The 20,728-nt window shown below is 36.5% G+C and overlaps 1 protein-coding gene across 1 annotated transcript in view; it reads left to right on the top strand.

Moving 5' to 3' along the window:
• The window catches only part of NUBPL (nucleotide binding protein like), an 83,998-nt gene extending 63,806 nt beyond the window's left edge, over window positions 1–20,192 (top strand). Inside the window, exons 8-11 of the mRNA XM_039552618.1 lie at window positions 701–786; window positions 6,294–6,414; window positions 10,372–10,454; window positions 19,258–20,192. Of these exons, the coding sequence (XP_039408552.1) occupies window positions 701–786; window positions 6,294–6,414; window positions 10,372–10,454; window positions 19,258–19,320 (353 nt within the window). The 3' untranslated portion in view covers window positions 19,321–20,192. The remainder of the gene's footprint in view (window positions 1–700; window positions 787–6,293; window positions 6,415–10,371; window positions 10,455–19,257) is intronic.
• Window positions 20,193–20,728: the final 536 nt, after the last annotated feature.

Below are 20,728 nucleotides of genomic sequence, written 5' to 3'. Positions count from 1 at the left end.
GATAGTAACCTGTAGGCTTACTTTACTTTAGAGTCTAACTTTGACAAAGAGCTCTAGCTGTTTTATATGCTTAATAACTCTCAGGAGTACTAATTATCAGGTAACCTGGAGCCATGTCTGAACAGTGAGCAACACTTTATTCAAACCTAGTGCAAGCATGCATGAGTTGGCCTCTTCCTTTGTGGTATCATTCATACAAATACACTGGTGTCTAGTGTGACATGGTTCAAGAAAGCGCAGCAGGTCCAGAAAACAGCAGTCTGATTGCAAGCATTTGCCTCCTGATTTTAGAACAAGGCTTATTGTTAAATTAAAAGCTTTCAAATATAATTATGGCATGGGACTGTCACTGTGTAGATATTCCCAGAGTACCACCTCTGCAATCTGTCAGCATGTGGACCATTGTCTTCTCTCCATGGTTGTATGATACTAGATAATTTTTCGCATTTAGAAAGTATAAATGGTTTCTGCATAGAAAATTTATGATGAAAGTATCTAAATTATTTTTTCACTTCATATCATATCATATCTCAGTTATTTTGATCTTTATGTAATATAAAACCTGGCATCATTTTCTTCCTTAAAAGCATATAAATGTGTGACTGCTTTGAATTTAGTAGCATGTACTAAATAATCAAAATATTTAGCAGAATAATTCATAATACACATTTAAATGGGATTTCATGTTATCTTTTCCCAGGAGCTGTGATCGTCTCCACTCCACAAGACGTGGCTTTATTGGATGCACGCAAAGGAGCTGAAATGTTTAGAAAAGTCCATGTACCTGTAAGACTCTCCATGAAAAATACCAGTAGATTTTTTTTTCCCCAAAGTGTAAAAAAAATTTCCATATGCAGCAATAGGTGAACATTCAGAAATCACTTGAATTTAATAAATTCTTCTTAAAAGGCTTAGAATCCATCTTATATCTGTATCAGGAACTTGAGTTAACTGAAAGGAGAGAATCTTCTCAGACTGAGGCCATAAGAATAGGTGATTTGTTTTAAATCTGTTTGTTTAATCATGTGGAATGGATCAGCTTGCTAAACAGAGTATCTTACAAAGTAATGCGTGCCTTTCAGTTATACTGTGTGTCCTCATTATATGTCCTCTTCAGCACTGTCTGTGTTGGGGCTTAAAATCTAAAATTTCATGAAATGTAAAAAAATAATTTATTGATACTTTTTAAGAAGCAAGCTTGAATTTTTGTGGAAATATGCATATATCTAGTTATTTTGCCATTTGAAGGGCTCCGTACCTATCACGACAAGTAGAAGGCTGTCTAATCACTGTTTTTCATTAGGTTTATAGCTTATATCTTAGCTTACTTGTTTGAGGAATGCAAAATTTAAGAATGTCCACAATTAGGAGAAAACATTAAACAGGCTAACATCCTTGGCTTGATATATTCTCTATGTGCTAGAAGTTGCTAAGTAACCGAATATTATATCCTAGAGTATGTTTATGTAGAGATTAATTTTTACTTTGAAATGGGCAGTTGATGAAAAAATATAAATTGAAATGCTTCCTTATCATAAACTGTAAGGAAAAAAAGATGTTTTCTTGCTTACCTGTGTGAAGGTTACTTTTACTCTTTCTTAAGAAAGGAAATTTCTTTCATAGCTAGTGCTTTGCTAATTAAAAAACTCAACAGAAAGATGAAGTGAATGCTTTCCCTTTTTTTAATTTACAGGATAGCTTAACAAAAATAAAACCAAAATACTTTGATGAATTCCTTATTACTATTCTTTAAGCATATTTGCATCAAAATGAAAGTATTGTAGCTTTTATAATTTGCTGCCAGAGGAAAACAAGAAGAATAACATATGGAACATTTTGTTTTGATTTTATGTTTGGGTTTGTTCAAATGATGTAAAATTATTTTCTTCAATTTAAGTTGTGTTTGAGTTAGTACTTCACTGAATTTTCCTTCTGTTTTAATGAGAAATTACCAAGATTTCTTTCTAAAACTGTTTTGTTCAATGTCCTTTGAAGAGAATGGCCTCCAAGAAAATCATGCGTTCTAGAATGGGCTTGGCTAATACTAGTTTGACTAGTGGAAGATAAGACATTAAGTATGATCTGTTTGGGTTCATTGGAATTATCAGATCTTATCAAATAAGGTGAAAAGTCACAGTGAAGCTGTTACACCACATGTTGAGTTTGAATGCGCATGAACCATCAGGCCTTACCTTTTTCATGATGCTGCTTCATTTTATTCTACCCTGCTTCATTTTATTCTGCCCTCTATGTACCTGAGTACAAATGTGTCATTCACTTGAGTTTTAAAGCAGCACCTGCCCATGTACTGTATTTCTAAATGTCAACTAAATATGAGGATCTAAAGAAAGTGAAGTGACATAATTTTTTGTGGACAATTTCAGATCTGAGGTTTATGTCAAAGAGGTGGAATCTGCGGGTCTGTGCTAAAATTACATATCCTGATTACGTAATTAACTGATCTTTAAATTTCTAATCTCTGAAGTCTTTAATCTTTCAGAAAGTGCTTGGGAAGAGCTGACTTTTCAAAGGAGCGAAATCTATAGGTTGCTGAACTCTGAGTGCGCTTTTTTATATTTAATGAACTTCATTCTCTCCCATGTACATACAGGCCTACATATTCCACCTTCCCATTGCCCCCACTGTTATTAGTTATCAAAGACTCAGATGACACATGTAGTGTTACTACGGTAAAGTCACAATTGTAAATGTTGTTTGTCCTTTATTGAAATTGAAGTAGAATGACTGAAGGAACTAATGAAAATCTGGCAAGGAGAGTCAGCATTAAAACCAGGATTACAGGGCAAAATTCATATTTTCAGTCTTAGGGCATAGTAGTTAAAAAAGGAGTGACATTTGTTGTGCAGTGAAGCACAGCTACACTTAAAGAAGGAATTTGCAAAGTGAAGCTGACTTCCTATCACAACAAGTTTCAAGATTCATGTCTATTATGTGAGTTTGGTCAGTGTTTTCTTGCATTCCCAAGGGTGACTCGAAGTGAATAATTTTGAGTATTTAGGGAAAAAACCTGCCTATTTCCACCTGCTGAGGCTGAGTGCAGTTCATTATAGTTTATCTTATCAATCATATCCCTGAAAGAAAAGACAGGATTTTAGTTAAACCTGCAACTTTTCTGGAAGTTTCCTTGAATTGGAAGATTATGCTGTAGATTTTGCAGATTTCAAAAAACTGCTTAAACTCAGCTATGTGTTTCCTTCTGAGTTGTACCAAAATTGCTTATTTGGCTATGTTTTTAATGGTGTTTCTGAAGCATCCAGAAAAACCAGCTGAGATGATGGCGTCATGTTGGGAGCAGATATTAAAGGCAAAAATTGTTCATTATAAGATGAAAGGTAGGAATGCGGAAATATTGTGCATGTTTACCTGAAGCAATACAATGTGAAGTGACTGACTGATGGTTACACAGGAAGTTGATGACAGAGGAACTGTAACCCTGGTCAATTCACTCCCCATCAGATTGAAGTCAGACCTCAGCACCATCCATCCTCAAATACAGTGAATGACTGAAGTGGATTTCTCAGGAATTGTCTTCTAATGTAAATACAGAGAGCTTTCATTTCATCACTGTATTTTCTTTAACTTAAAAGGTTGTATGTTTGGATTTAGGCATGATTTGTTGTGTAACCAAAAGGTTAGTTGAGCAGAAGAAACATGTAAACATTCAGGAACTGTGCAGATAACTCATAATGAAAGGGTTCTTCATTTCCTGTTATTTCTTGCCAGATGTCTCTTTGCTGTTTAAAATAACGATTAGTCTAAATGGAATACAGCTCCATGCTGCTACCATGGGTTAGCTCCTGTAATGTGGTGCATACAAGTTTTCATGTCATTCCTGAGCCAAGTTTGCCAAGCTCACTAAGGACTAGAATAGTATTCACACACACTTAGGGGATAGCTTGTGTAGACAGTAACAGCTGCTTTGAAGCTATTACAAGTCTATTATTTGAGCAGGGAAATGAGGGTTATTACTGACTTCATTAGCAAGACCTATTACTTTGTAGATTTAAAAGCTTACGACCTTTAAAAGAAGGTCATAAGGAGCTCCCTTCTGTAAATAGATGTGCAGAAATATGCATGGTAAAAATACAGTTCAGCAGTAATGTTCTGTGTTTGCAAAAATTCTGTATTATACTTAGTATTTTTAAGTGACATCTTCATATTCCAGAAGAATAGATTATATATTATTAAATATGCACTACTCATTGGCTGACAAACAGGACCAACACTGAAAAATTAAAATTATCGTATAATGCTGAAATGTCATTTGCTTTTAGTAAGGTTTGTTGAAACGGAAACAAAAAAGGACAATGTATAAGGCCTCTAAAACTGATCTAGCATTGGAGATACAGCTGTATCTCAGCCTTTACTTTTACATTGGCAGAAGTACTCCTTGTTATTAGATTATTGAAATATTAACAGAACAGCTGTAATAATTCACAAAACAGTATACTACATAACTTTTTCTTCGATGATAAATTTGCTGGATCATAGATGTTGTAGAAGTACTTTGAAGAGGACAGAAAATGTGAACCCTGAGATACCTGAAAATGAATTAACTAAAGTGTAAATTTCGTTGTTTTTTTTTTTTTTTCCCTTGTACTGTCAAAAATGGCCTCCCTGTATCCTGGTGAAAATATTTTTGTTTTGTCAAGTAATACCCCTTCCAGTGTCCTCCAGTTTACCAACAGAGTAAAAACTTCATGACTTGACTTTAGGGGAGATCAGGATGAATAACTGCTTAGAGTTCATCTGTAGAGACTGTGGCCGTACAGATCCCTTTTGACCTCCCTGCACCTCGTACCCTTGAACATGAAGTATTTCATGTCTCTCCTAATTTAAGAATTGGATGATAAAATTACCTGTAATAATGTGCCAGTAAATAGAAACTTAGTCCTCTTGCTTCTCTGGCAGTCTCTGGGAGAGAATAGAAAAGGCAGAAAGTCAGTTTGAGGTGTTAAATTGGAAATAGGTTAAATTTCTTTTAACATTACTATTTCTTAAAATGTTCCTTGCTTTAAACCATCTGAGAGTTTTACATAATTAAAGGAAGATGTAGCAAATATACTTTGTGGTGGTTTAGGAAAAAGCAGGTGACCATCTTTTGATAAATTTCAGTTTATAGCTAAGGAAACTTTTATTACGATATTGTAAATAACATACAAGTGCTAGAAGTTGTACATTCACTTTTAATTAAATAACTTTATATTAGTTGGTTGCATTGAACACTGCTATTTCCTCTTAGATATGCTTCATTAGCATAGTGGATATGTTTCTTCTCTAATAACTAGAGACTACCTTGTTCAAGCACAAAACTAGAAGGCTCGGGGAAATGTAGAAGTCCAAAATGCTACAAAGCAAATAACAATGTAAATTATATATTCATTTTTAAAACTCAGCTATAGTTTATGTGACATATCTTAGTAACATATAAATCTGAAAGTGAAATACATAACATGGAATCTCTTAAAGCAGGTGTTCTGTTTATTAGCAGGTGGATAGAAACTTCCACCTTGTAGCATTTGAACACTGTTTTTATCACTTCTGGAAATTTTGCTCTGCCTCAATGAAGAGTTTTGTTTACTATGTGAATAAAATGAGATCAATGCTATCATTAGCATTATTTCACATTGTGAAAGCAGATATTTTATGTGAATGACTTGGCAAATTTTTATTTGACGTATTTGGTAAGGTACCCAGGATGTGTATATTAGATTTTTATGCTGTGGGTTTTGCCACTTAGTTTCACATAATTATTTCTCTTGTTTGGTCTTTAAAATGTACTTCTGCTCTTCAGAAGAATAGCAAATCTGGTTCTTTTTGAAAACATTTTCCTACAGGATAACTTATAAAAAATACCTTAAAATCATGTCTGATTGTGTAATTCCTTGTAATGGTATGTTTTTATTTTGTCTTTCCTGAAACTGTGAAGTACAAAACTGTAAAACACAGCATGAAAATTCTTCCAGTATTCAGAGTCTGAAAATGAAATACTGGCAGGGAGAGTTCTTGGCAAGTTAGGTTTGTGCAAGAGGTACCTTTTGTTACAAATAAGGCTATTAGTCTTTGAGGTATAAATGTGAAAAAATTGAAATAATGCACAGATGATGGTGCCACTGAGGTGACTAGTAAGAGATGATAATGATAATAACGAGTCTGATTCCTATTTTAAATCACCACTCTGTGTTGATTCTTAGTCAATAATCTGTGTTGTCAGAGATGAATAATGGAAATACCAGTGCTTGGTTTGAACATCCTTTCCTTTCCTTTGACAGGTTTTAGGACTGGTTCAAAATATGAGTGTTTTCCAATGTCCCAAATGTAAGCATGAGACGCATATTTTTGGAGCCGATGGCGTAAGAGATCTGGCAAAAACTCTTGGATTAGATATTCTGGGTAAGAATATGGAAATGGTTTTATTTTTGAAGAAAAATTTATTGGTGTGCATGAAGCATTAACTGAACTATGGAACTGCATAATCTTAGATTGCTCTATAGTCAGACAGTTTTCAGATATAATAGAACTAATAAGTAGTATGCTCTGTTCCTTGTCAGTCTTGTAATGGTGATGTTGACTGCATATGAAAATTCTTGAATTGCATCTTAAATCTTTGTATTTACAAACAGTCCAGAACATGAATTGCTTTGATATCAGTGTGCCATATTACCTGAAATTCATTATATGATTGATTATACAGCAATTTTTACAAAAGGCCAAGAATTCTATTTAGTCTTAGGACAGTCCTAAACTCTGTCCAGTAATATCAATAATTTTTTTCTCATTTATTTCATTTAAATGAAATGAGTTGTTACATACTGACTCAGTAGAGGCCTTAAAGCATCCTTCTGGTACCTGAAAGAAAGCTGGAGGCTTTTTACAAAGGCAGGCAATGAAAGAACAATGGAGAATTACTTTAAACTGAAGGAGGGTAGATTTAGATTAGATATTAGGAAGAAATTTTTTACTGTGAGGATGGTGAGGGTCGTCCAGAGTTATGAATGCTCCATCCTTGAAAATACTCAAGGGTGGGTTGGATGGGGCTCTGATCCACCTGCTCTACTTGAAGGTGTCCCTGTCCATGAAAGGGGGGTTGGAACTAAATGATTTTTAAGGTCCTTTCCAACTTAAACCGTTCTATGATTAGCTATGATTAAGCTATCTGTCATGCCTGTAGGCTAAAATACACAAGGATCTTTAAAGTATACATTACTGATTTAAAAAGGCATGGTTCAACCTGTGCTGTAAGTAAAGAATGTAACACAGCGTAATTAAGTTGGTAAATGGGGTAATTGCATGTGCTAATGATGTGTTTCCATGTATTACTCTTAATTATCTCAATGATTTTCCATAGCTAATTCATTAAAAAGAACCAGGAAGCTCACTTAGAAAGATCAACACAGAAACATCAAGGTCTGACATAGACTTAATATAGCAAGGCAACACATAATTAAAGACATGCTTTTGGGCTATCTTTTAGTTTTCTGAATATATAATGAGTTGTGATCAGAGCCCAAGGGGACTTCTACAGCCCTGAGTTACGTGGATGGATGCAAACGCTCTGCAAGCAGTTGAGTCAAACATGCGTTTAGATACACAGGCACAAATGATGTGCCATGGCATTGGTCCCATGGGTGGTTTTTGTTATTTCCTAGGAGTACAGAACTGATTGTGAGTGGATTTAATTAGGAGTGATGTGAGAGATATACAGATTTAGCAGGGGATAGATGAGATGTACAAAATACAGCAGAGTGAAGTTTAACTTCAAACTGTCAATGCAAAACCAGACTAAGATAACGAATAAAGCCACAAGGATTAAATTTAGAATTACAGTACTTGATCTGATTAGTACGCTCCTCCTTCCAGGGATGATCATTATATAATAACACCTTATGGTATTGTAAGAATTACTGCTTACGATTTTAAGTTTATACATCCCAAATGGAAGTTTTATCTCACTATTACTTGAATTCTGCCCAAAAACCTTGAGAACATCTTTTTACATGTATATCTGTAAAATGCATATATTTAGAATTAGTAATTCTAAATTTATTTTGCCTATGTTTTCCAACACCTATGGCTGTTCTGTTTGTTTAGATAGGGACCTAGTCCTCCTTGGAAACCCAACAAGGTAACATCTGACATCTAACAGATGTTACCCAACAAGGTAACATCTGATTGAAAACTATTGTCCTTCCGCTTGCTCAGAGTTGGCTGTCATTAGTTTTACTGAATACCTTATTTTTGTTTATGACAGAAGACAATTAACAGTTGCCAGGAGACTTTCAAGTGCAGTTCATTATTTCATATACTTCTGATTGTCTTGTATTTTTACTGTTCTCTAAAGGAAAGTGTGACAAGGTTTGTGAGAGAGACTTCATGCTGCTGATTTTTCTCTCCCTGTCTCTGAATTTTTTGTCCCTGAAGCTTGAGACTGGTAACCATGACCACAAAGCTATGCCATTGGTATACATGATACTGAGATAATAATTTCTGTATGTTCCATTCTGACCTTTGCAATTTCTGACTTTTTAAAGACTATCTGGTTCCTGACCATCAGCAATGACTGTCAGATTTTTAAAATTCTTTGGTTTTTCTTCCTACAATAAATTTAAATGATTCTCTTTCTTTGCAGTCAGCAGTAATTGTTAGTATCAGAAAAATGTCAAATGACAAGTTCCCATCACACTGGGTAGTGAAGGATAGTCCAAAAGTTTTATCTTCCTCAAACCCTTATCACCCAAACAGCTATGCAGGTGGTTCTAATGTGTTCTGCTTAAATGATAGAGTTTTGATTTTATTTAAAATTAAGAATGCATTTTTCTTTATCTTCTGACTGCACTTCTGTTTGTACAAGTCCTGTTAGGCTCCTGTAGTACCAGCACACCTTTGTAAGTCTGAGGAGCAAAAGAAAGAGGCTGCCATTTTGTAATTATTGGAGATTGTTTTTAAGCTGATAGTGAAGGAGTATTTTTTCATTAGCAAAACATGCTTAGGAAAAAAGAGAAGATTAGTCTCTACATGAAATAAGAGTAGGAAGTGAATTTCAGGAAGATTTATGAAGTTACTTTTATTCCATTAAGAATGTTTATGGTTAGAAAACTTTCAGAGGACTCCCTGATTTTTTTTTTTTTTAACGAATACATAAACAGATTATTATGCCTAAATTTATTCATGACTGAAATAAATAAGAAAAAAATAAATTTGAAGTAAATGGACTATAATTATCATAAATAATAAGGTTCTTCAAAGATTCAGCACACTAATCATGGAACCACAGCTTTTGTGTTTACTACTTGTTTGTTTTTGTTTGTATTCTGCTTGCTTTGGGTTCTGGTTTTTATCTCTCTTAAACTTTGTCAATTTTCATACAGTTTTTTTTAATGTTTCTTTTTCTGAATACACTGAATCTCAGTAATTGACACTGGCCTTGGTTTGAGTTAAATCAAGTTGCTAAAGTGTTTGAATTAAGCTGATACAGTTTCTCATATGTCAGGATTGAACTGCGGTAGGCTGTTCTGTCTGCATCAAACCATAATGTAAAATGTAGCTGTGTCTTCCAGTAAAAGAAAGTTGGTCTTCAGTTCACTTCAAAATTACTTGTGTAGCAGTGAACTAAACATAGGAATCTCCAAGTTTTTTGCAGTGGTGAAATCTGTGTTTCAGAAAGTATGTCTCAGAATAGAATAGGGCTGCTAATTGAGTCTTCTTTAGAATGTTCCTTTCCTCTCTGATAGTTCCCTGCTCATTATAAAAGCAGAATATAAAGATGATTTCTATTGGAAAGAAGAATGAACTGAATAGTTGTCCACCTTTGAATTGGATCCAAGGCCTAATAAGGACAATAACAAATGCTATTATTTGGAAATTAGTATTCAAAGAAGTCTTTGAACAGTGATTAAAATCTTAAAACAGCACTGAAAAGAATTTACAATGAGGAGATAGGCTGAACAGTAAGTTGCATGATGAGCAGTTGCCTGACACTCAGGCAATTTATTTCATGTACACAAAATAATTTGTATCTCAGCCTGTATTTTTCTATGTGTTTGCGGCAAAAAGCCCTACCTTCTCTAGTAAATGACTGAAGCATGGTCCTTTCTTTTCAGCGAAAGAAAAATCCAAAATATGTTTGGCATTATTCATTATGGATGTAAGGAAACTATACTGCAGCCAATTTTCGTTTTAAATGCTGATTTTTGGGGATAAAGCAATTCAAAGAATATACTGAATGGGAATTTGATTTAAGTTGCTTTAACTGCTTTATATGGTTTATATGCTTTTTGTATGGTTATTTTAAGGAAACATTTTAGAAGTACTAGGTCTTCACATATGTGTATCTTGGTATTTTTGATGCAGGAGACATTCCACTGCATGTTAATATACGGGAGACGTGTGATTCAGGACAGCCTGTTGTGATCTCTCAGCCTCAAAGTGATGCTGTAAGTTTGGTGCACTGCACTTAAAACAACAGAAAGCTCTCCTTTGAAAAAAGTGAATGGAGAGTGCTGCTTCTTGTTGCTGTTTGGAAAGAAATGTGTATCTGAATGGAAGTAAGGAAATACAAAAGAAGGTAGTACCAGTAAGTAACTCAGGTCCTTGATTTTGAAATGCTGGTCATCTGTTCTGCTTCTGTGAGTTTGGTTTTGTTTAATTAGGCTGAATCATTCAGATTAGAGAAGATTTGATCCACGTCCTGGCATGCTAAGAGGAGGAAGGTCAGTGTCAAGCCTCATGAGACCTTGCAGCTAATGTAGGTCCTCTAAAACTGTCAGTTAAGCCTTTGGTAGCTGAGCCTGCAAAGTGTCAAAGGGTCCTATCGAAAGATGGTTGGAACAAAACTTCATATTGTCAGTACCTGGATTGTTTTCAGCAGGAAGTGGAGCAATTTACAAACAAGAGGAAATGGATTCTTGAGTGCATTTACCATAACATTTTATTGTCAGTGGAAAATGTGAGTTGATGAGATGGTGAGAGTCAAATATGCAACTCTGTAAAGAAAAGTAGTTGTACATATAGAATTTCGTTAATGCTGATAGAGTAAGATTTTCCTGTCTGCTGTTTTCTTTCTCCTTTGCTGGAGTTTGTCTGCCAGGCTCTGTAGGGCAGGGTGCTGTGCACAGTATATGGCATAATGCAGCCCCACTCTTGACTGCTGCTTAGATGTAAAGATGTATAGTGAAAAAAGTGATTAATGCTGATAACAGATGGTAGAATAAATTCACAATTAGGTAGACTGTACCTATGGAACATTCAAATATTGGTAGATTTTTTAATACCATGATTGCTAGGCACACGCTGAAATTAGTTTTTTCCTTCCCAGTATTTTAGACGGGAAAAAAAGGGAGGAGAGGATTAACATTGTTAATCCAGTGTTACTAACATACTGAACGGGATTCTGGAAGAACAGTGACAGTCTCAAAATTGTAATTTTGTTTTGAAAGAGAAGAGGCAGCACTATGGTGTGTTGACTTCTAATTGAATGCCATATTTTTGCTAGATTTGGGCAAGGCCCGTGGTATGGAATAATGTAGTGATCTTGAGTCCAGGTCTATTTGAAAAGGAATCCCTATAATCCATATGGTGGTTTCTCTCTGGGAAGTTTGATCAGCAGTGTGAAGGTTTGAGTGGATGCATGGCTTTGGTCAAAGTTGAAGTACAACAGCTGGGAAACTAAGATGGAAGTCTCACAGCTCACAGTATCTGAAATCTGTAATAAGCAAGAGTCTGTAGCCTGCTGGACTATTGACCTAAGAATTCAGACATGTAGGGGATAGTTCTGAAAATAAAAAAGGCAAAAAAGTCTGTTGTGTTCCCATCTGTTCCTCCTTGAACTATGTTCTTGATAGCAAAAAGATGGGTTATAATCACCATTTGTGGCAATTAAGTTAAATATGCAGAGGAATAAAGACTGACAAATATGTGTGACTCTGGGGAAAAATCTTAATATCCTTCTCTGCCATTGTGTCTGAGAGATAATCATTCTCCTTGGAGAATGTGGTTTTTTTAAATGTCACTAATCTCTACGGAATGAAAAAGAATTTCCTTTTATTCCTGGTTTGCTTCTCATTTTAAAGATAGAAAATCATTATTGTCTTATATTTTCAAAGAAAAATTAAATTCTTAGCGCATAACTGATGGTGGGAGAGGTCATATAAGGTCAGATTCTAATCTTTAATACGTGACAGTCATCACCGTGTTTCTCAAATAAACTGAAATTGTGGCTATTCATGCATGACCAACTTTTGGGATGGAGAACAATGTCTGCTGAAATTCTCTGCTCTTGTTGCTAAAATGTGCGGGGGATTTTCATACAAAATTCTATGCTGATTTTGTTAGAACACACTTACAAATCAAGTACAGAATCATAGAAATAATACCTAGCAGATTCAAGCAGTAGGGAATAGGGTTGGTGATTGATTTCTTAGGAACCCAGCATGCTATCACACCTTCTGAGCTCTGTCAAGCCTAGAATAAAAGGGTGTTTCTAAAATATTGCTTACAGATCTGCCATGGGGTTCATCTTGCCTTGCAAATATCTAAAAGCATATCTCTGACTTCACACTAGAATTTCAAAATGTCTAAGCAAACTTGTCTAAATTTATTATTTTAAAGCTTAGATGTAGTTGGTGGAAAAGGGGTTTCCTTTTCACAAATGACAAGGAAATTACTAACAACTAAAAAAGAAAATTATTTGTAGAATGGTGCATGTGTGAACTTAGAAAGTTCTTCCTTAGTGAAGGCACAGAATACACATGACTAATCTGCTTATGGAAAGTACTGACAATATAGTTAAAGGATATGATGGTTTGATGGCTGGAGTTCTCTTCTGGTGAAGCTTGGAGGCAGTCCCCTGGGAGACATAAACAGTGCTGGTAAAATGATTTTGCTCTTGGTATAACATTGTCTACGTTAGTGTTTTCTGTCAGCTTAGTTGTTCAAATTGTGGCTTTTTTGTGGCATTTTCTTAATACTCTTCATTGACAAAACTTTCTGATGTAGAAATGGAGTATTGCTGTACTTGCATGTCAGCCTAATGCAGCAACTGGGAGTGACCCAAGATTCTATATAAGAAGCTAATAATTTCTTACTTTAATCAACAGTGAGGGCTTACCTTCTGGAGTGAGACCCTTCTGGAGATTAATTGAGCATTTTTCTTCTCTGTCACACTGTGGAGGTGGATTATCTGACTAAGGCTCCATTTTTTTGCTCACTCAAACATATGCAAGAGTCACTGGACAGCAAAAGCTGGTAAACAAAAATCAGGAATGCTGCTAAAATGGTAGAATAGGGGAAAAAAGTAGGGGAAAAGGTAGAATAGGGAAAACAAATGAGGAATCACTGAAACCAGATGAAATTGATCATGCTCAGATGTACTGGAACTTCCTATGGACCACGGGAAAGGAGCCAGCCGCAAAACAGGTGTTTGGAAGAGGCATCCTGAAGCTTGCAGATAAGAAGACTAGAAGCACAGCAAGAGATACAGAACATGATTAATTGCAGTGGAGTTATTCTTCCACCAAATGAGCTGCTTAAATGCCCAGTGAACTCTCTGTCATACTGGGAGAAAAATAAGTAAAGGTTCCTAAGAGCTCTTTCGTCTGTGAGTGTAAAGCCCAGAGAGTTATGGAGCAGTTGGTGGTTATCTTGTGAGGAATTCCTGCTGGAAACTTCTGGTTATATCACAGCCTGGATGGCAGACTGGATTTTTTAATACCTTGGTAGAACAGACAGGTTATCTGTGACTGTTGAACACCAAACTCCCACCTGTCTTAAGGTCAAAGAAGCAGCTCAAACAAGTACAAAATACATTTGCTCTATCAGTGTGTCCATTCACATCCTGTATATACAGGTGAAGGATTTTGAGTCCAGTAAATTGCACACTGATCTATAAGGGAGGAGAAAAAGCCCAGTCAGGTGGAGAGCAGGGACACAAGGCATCAGCAGTCTGATAGAAGACAGCAAAGTAAGTCTGGTTAATAATCCCTTTTAAATTAAACCAGAACATTACAAACCTTGCTGTGGTGTCATGCAAAGAGACATCTCAGATTTGTATTCAGAACCACTTTTTCTGTAGAATTCTTATGAAACGGTGATATTTAAGTAGGGTAAAAACATACAGTCTTTTAAAGATTGCAAGAAGTAGTTGGAGAAAAATAGAAGTACTGGTATCAAATAGTCATAGAATCCTATTTTGTGGTTTAGTTGTCGTCAATAATTCTGTTTAATGAGTGGTCAGTCCAGGGGTTGATATTTTTAAAAGAAAAGCAAACCCCAAAGAAGGCTGCATGGTATGATTTATAATACGCCTTTTTCATCAAGGCTTTCTTTGAATGATCACAGTAACATTTGGTACGTACAGGTTCAAATCCTTCATTCAGGGTGTAGATAGTACAGTGCATCATCAGATCCTCATTTATGGTTCTGTCTGCTGAAGAAAATGACGAGTGTAGGATAGTCTGTTTGAAGGATGTTACTATACTGCATTTGATTTTCACTGTTCTACTTACCCATGTTTTTTGGGCAGGATGTCTTTTTAGATGTCTGTAATGGCACCTTAGGGATAGCAGTATTACCCAGCTGGGGCTCCCTCCAAGAATGGCTGTTAAAACTGCTGAAATACAGGATTGATAGGAAATTTCCCATGAGCAGTAAGGAATTTTCTTTGAGATTTTAGTTTCATAAATCCAGCTTACTTACCCATCTCCCCCATTTCATGTTACAATGTATGGATTGACTTTTATTGGCTCATTAAGTTTCCCTTTCTGACCTGAGACTTCATTGTAATTTGGCAAGAGTTGCCAGTACATGCAAAGAAGACTCTTAGGGTAGAACTGCCCAGAGGAGGACAGAGTGAGATAGGCTCTGGACCTCTTGTAGCAGCCAAGAATTTCTCTGGTTTGACACGAAGCTTTTATCTGAAGTAGACTCAATTAAAGCTGCATTTATCATCACACTTTCTTCTGAGTTGACCACAGTAAAATACAGATACTGGAGCGCAGCTTCAGTCATGCACTGAAGGCTGGAGTTGTGTCAAAGTAACAAGCAATTTCCATGGAAATTAAAGCTATTTAAAAATCTGATGGAACTGGCAAATGGAATGTGGTTGCGCAGAGAGTGCTAAGAACAAAAGTTATCAGTGACTGGCTGGCTATGATTATGTTCATGTAGATGGTAGCTACATCTAGTATTTGTCCTTGTTATAGTCACTATTTGATCAGTTGCTCATGGTTGCTAGTTTCCTTCAGCAATTAATAAATTACAAGCCCTAACAGGTCAGCTGAGCACATTTAAATTCTTTTTCCTTCTTTACAGGTATATTAGCATCCACAGCATTTGATATTCCAGACAGTCTGGGCTTGCACAGATTCTCCTTTGGATTGCTGGACTGGATAAAGCATCTTAATAGTCTTGGAGTCTTGTAATTACAAACAGACATTAGAAACCATATCAGTACTGGGATTTATATCCAATGGTGTATGAGGCCTACAACTGCGTGAGGGGATTAGTGTGCGTTTCTGAGTTGCTGGTCTGAAGTTGTTTGTATGCAGTGGTTTGGGTGAAGAAAGATGTGATGTCAGCTCCTACCTGCTTTGACTTTGTTGCTTGTAAGTTGTGTTCTTTGTGTGGCTGTTGCACCAGATACTGGCAACCACTGTAGTGAGCTGTTGGCAGGCTAAGATCTGTGCTTCAGTGGAAAGCAAACCAGCAGGTCAGGCCAAACCAATCCAATCCATGAGAACAGGGCAGAGTTGGCCATGACCTGTACAGTCTGCAGTAATCTTAGCAATGATGCATGCTTCCCTCAGGGGTAAGATTTTTGGGGAGAATGAAATGCCGTAACTGAAGGCTCATATTTCCCTAGGATTCCTGTAGGGCTTAATTAGATCAGCTAGTAAAAAGTCTTGCAGTTTAAATCTACCCCACATCTATTAGCCCATGATAATACAAATTCATTACAGAGTAATGAATGTTCTGGTTATTTAGGCTAAGCAGGACTTTTCACTCCATTTCCTGGTGAACTTCATTACAGGTTCTCTGTTTCCTACTCCACCACATCCACTGTCATCAGTCACTTCATCATCAGCTGTGCCCTTGAGGTCTTAAGAACTGTGCCTTTCTGGCACTGTTTGTACCAGTGTTGGAGACCTGAGCAGTTTCTCATGTGGCTGTTTCCCAGCTTTTGTTTTGACTCTATGAACATCACCTTCAACTTCTACCTCTGCCTGTCCCAGTGCTGCTCTCAGACTCCATCTAGGCAGTGTTTGTAATAAACAAGTCTGGTCTGATTTTAGGGCATTCTGTCTTCCTGTGCACTTCATCCTCATGAAGTGGGGAGAATGAAAACTGATATGTAGTTGTTTTAAATATAAAGTAGTCCATCAACAAAAAACTGGTTTTCAGAAAGTCTATAAACCATTTGTTTAGAGCTTTCAAACATAAAGGGAATAACTGACCCGAGAAATTTGCTTTTATCCTATTAAAATGAAAAAGGATATGAGTGATGAATAAGAACTCATCCTTTACTCTTCCTCTGCTGGTTTTCCACCCACAAAGGAAATAGTAAACCCTGTTGATTTTCAGTTGCAACCCAACTTCTTTTGCTTAGTAATGATGGATTAAACAGCTGAACTGAGCTGTGCTCTCTGTATACAGATGCCATATTGAGAAGATGATGAGTACGAGACAGTATTCAATATGTGTAGGGTTGTTTTTATATAGTGCATATTGACAGTTACCAAGATTCCATTTAGACCTTTCAGGTATGTTGGCTGATAGGTCCTCGCTCATAGCTAAATGATTTGTTCAAAGATAGGAATCCAAGGCTCGAAACGGTTGGTTTTTGCCAAAGCCAGGTGACTGGTCAAGTTCTGTAAGGACATGTGGAGATACTGCTCTGTTCAACAGACAAAGTAGTTGTCCAGGAAAACAAAAAACCCAAAGCTTAGCAGGCAAGACCAGTTGCTGAGAAAACTGTCTAGGTAATGCTGGCATGCTGGCTACAAAGAACTGCACCAGGAACTTCCTGTTGCAAAGTGGCAGATCAGCTTCGTGGCAAATGAGAGTCAGTGTACATTGGGAAACTCTGTTGCTCAGACCCTCATTAACAGCATTTTGCAGGAAAAAAAAATCGTAAGTTTATTGGGATCTTGACATAGGGTAACATTTATACAGTCAAGTCTGTTTATGGTGAATTTATAATTCTGTGTACAATTTGGTCAACTCTGGAGCAGGCAAACAGCCTGGACACTCTTTAGAAGGGGCCAGGTTTTGTATGCAGGTTGTTAATTGACTCATTAAAATGCATTAATTGATCTGTGCAAAGTGGGAGCTGCCTGTGGGACTGTTCAAGAGAGTTTGAAATTCCCACCTGGAGCGGTCCTACACCAATTAGTCAAATACTTGACTGCAAAGGCAGCTTGACTTCAGTCAATCGCTTTATTTCAAGTTAGTACATTATATTGTCTAGGCAAGTGGTTAGTTGGGGACCACGCAGGACATTAATGGCTGAGTGAAGTGAGTGTTACACACAGGCTGTTACCCAAGTGCACTGCAACTGTAGCCATAGAAGTTTGAAATTCATGTTTGTGAGTTAAGTTCTAAATTCATTCTATCATTCTTGCCACAAAGTCATGCATGTGAGAGGAAGCAGTTCGATCTTGGTGTCTGCATTCCTTACAAACTCAGAAAATTTTGTGGCTTTAGTTTTAAGGGGATGTGAGCACTGAGACTATGAGGTGTAGAGGGCGGGAGTGCCAGAAAATAAAACCCTACAAGTTGGGAGCAATCCCTAAAAAAGAGAAGACCTGAGCAGTGCGTGGCTCTGCAGAAGGCTGACACCTCTTTCAGACCAGTGACAGTGGGTGCTGGTGGCCCTGGTGTGACAGACCTTTTCTTCCTGCTCCTCAAGCTCCGGCCTCTGGCATGTGTCAGTTTGTTTGCTGTTTTAAAAGGCTCATCAGGGATACAAGGATTAATTAATTGTTAGAGCCTCTCTCGTGCAGGAGAGAGGAAAAATCGGTGCAGTAGGGATTATTGTGGGGGTTTGTTTGAGTAAAACAGGGAAGGTTGTCAATGTGGACTTTGTATGGAGACTTACTGGAGAAGATGGAGCAGGTTGGTTACGATCGAACAGAGTAGGAGCAGAGGAGCAAGCGCAGTTGGGGGACTTGGCTGTGTACTAGACAGACACAGAATGTGGTGCACCAGCTGGAAACTGAAATATGACAAATTCAAGTTACAGATAAGGTGTACATTTTTAACAATGGAAGTAATCAACGTCTGGAACAATGTGCAGTGTGTATATACATACACACAAAACCACTATTTTAATTAAACATTCTTATATCAATCTTTGAGATTTTTAAAAGATGTTCTATTTTGACGACAGGTTGTTGAACTTGGTACAGGAATAATTTGGTTTAATTTTGTGGTTCGTTCTGTGTTGGACTTTATGCAGTGTTTTGATATAAGTCCCTTGACATTAGGTTTGTTAATACTTGATGTTGGACTGATCATGGTCCTAGCTGTGTCACGGTTTTTAGAGTTGTTAACATAAGTATGCTTACTTGGGTTGCTCTCCATAGTCCTGCAGTTCTGTGCTATTGTGCTCTCCAGCTCAAGGTGTCTGACCAGATGTCACAGTTTGGTGTGAAAGAGTTCACCTGTTGGATTCTAGTGTTGCAGAATTAGTTCTTTCCAATACCCACTTCAGTCTTTTGGAAAGATGTCTTTTTTTGAAAATACTTTAAATGTCTGAATAGGAAATTCCATAGTGATAGTCTAGTCTGTAACGCATTGTCTCAAAAAAATTTTTTTGGAATGCTGTTGTTTTCTCTGATTCTCTATCCTGTGCACGGAGCATCTCGGTTGTCAGGATGAGGGAAGTTTATAATTAATAGTACCTGTGGGACTAAAGAGTCTATGTCCTCCTCATCACTTCTCCTCCGGAAAACTATTGACTCTGCTTGTTGTTAAAGACCAATTGTTCAGTCAAGTTCTATTCTTAAAGTAATACCCAAGTTAAATTTAACACACTCCCTCCCCACCAATATTTTATACAATGCTTGTGCTTATTGTGTGTATTAATGCATTATTTTTCCTGAATGCAGGCTAAATTGAACCCATTTATTTAAACATCTTTGGTTTTCTCTTTGTGTGTAAAAGAACAAATACCTAATAGATTGTGAAATATTCCTTTTTGTAGAAAATGGAAGGTGCTCAATATATGTTTCTGTTTTGCAGGCTAAAGCCTATCTAAAGATAGCTATGGAAATAGTAAGAAGACTACCAGTAGCTCCTGCTTGAAGCATTTGCCACTGAAACTTACCAAAAAAGTGATCTTTGATGCAGCCAATGCAGAAGAGTCCTGCTACCTAATTATGTGGAGGCAATATGTTAATTCTAAGAACTTCTTTAGGAATTAATTTACCAGAGGTTAAATTATGATTGTGATAATTACTGTTTTTCACATTATTGTTTGGCCATGTCCAAATGGATTCAAGTATACAAATGATGATAGACAGTATTTGACTGCTGAATTGTAACATCATCAAGCAAGAAGGGATGAAGTACATTTTTTTCATGTGCCCTATTTTAAAGTCAAGAATGAAAAACAGCTTCTCCATGCAAGGAGAACAATGAGAGGTATGCCAAGGCATAAATCCTGCTTGAAAAATTAAATTTTCAATAGTCTAATTACTTTCAATTTTTGTTTGGCTTTTTACATGGTTAACTATCAAACTGACTTTAAGTTCTGCAAGATTTTAAGAAGCAAAATCAGTTGTGTAACTGCTGTACTTTTGTGTGTCCACCTGAAAAGAAAATTTAAAAATTCCACATATGCTCTGAAGAGTTCTTGTGATGGATGATGAGCAAATTCATTCATTATCGGATAAAGTTCGATCGCAAGGCAATTCACAGTTTAGCGGAGAATGGATTACGTGACCCCAAGGCTTATTTCTCATCTGTTTTACATTATAATGAACCCAGACAGAAGACAAGGTAACAGACGTCTTCACTGAAAACCAGATGTTTTGCCTGCGCTCAGTTTGCCAGGGAATGCAAATATTCAAGATAAATTAAATTTATGATTGCATATTCCTGCTACACTGCAGCAACTTGGAATTTGAATATAAAGATGTATTTTTGAAGTAAAGAAATATTTGGTCTTCAAACTGTGGCCGCCTGGTTTGTTTTTTCATTGCCTGTGATCTTTATTTTTGTGTTAGTGTGTGGAAGTGAAAGATTATGCCTTTAGGGAATGAGTTTTCATTTACAGTTAGATCTTTGAGTTGACATTTAGGCTTTTCCATCTACATAGTCAAGTATGGGTATCTTAAACATACACTGTGAATACCATACAGTGAATTTAGACATCCTAGGGAGTTCTGCTCTTGACCTCTGAGGGACCAGGGTTTTCCCTGTATTCCAAGTACTTAATCAGAATTTTGGATGTAGTTTTTTCTTATTGAAGTGATACAACATAAAAAATTGGTATACATTTACATTAAAAATATTTAAATAATATATACCCAGAGTTTACATGAAAAATCTAGACAAAAGTGATGATTTGAATTTCAAACTTAGGTGATTTTGTAAATATGTAAATTTTATAGTCTGAAAATGTTGATTTTTTGCTTCGTCAATCTCTGAACCTCCTTCCCTGCACCCTTCCCCATGAGATCTCATATCAGCGGTCAACTTTTTCAATAGT

The sequence above is a fragment of the Corvus cornix genome, chromosome 5 (assembly GCF_000738735.6).
Source record: "Corvus cornix cornix isolate S_Up_H32 chromosome 5, ASM73873v5, whole genome shotgun sequence".
Taxonomy (NCBI): Eukaryota; Metazoa; Chordata; class Aves; order Passeriformes; family Corvidae; genus Corvus; species Corvus cornix.
The sequence above is the reverse complement of the archived record's forward strand: the minus strand, read 5'-3'. Positions and strand labels throughout refer to the sequence as shown.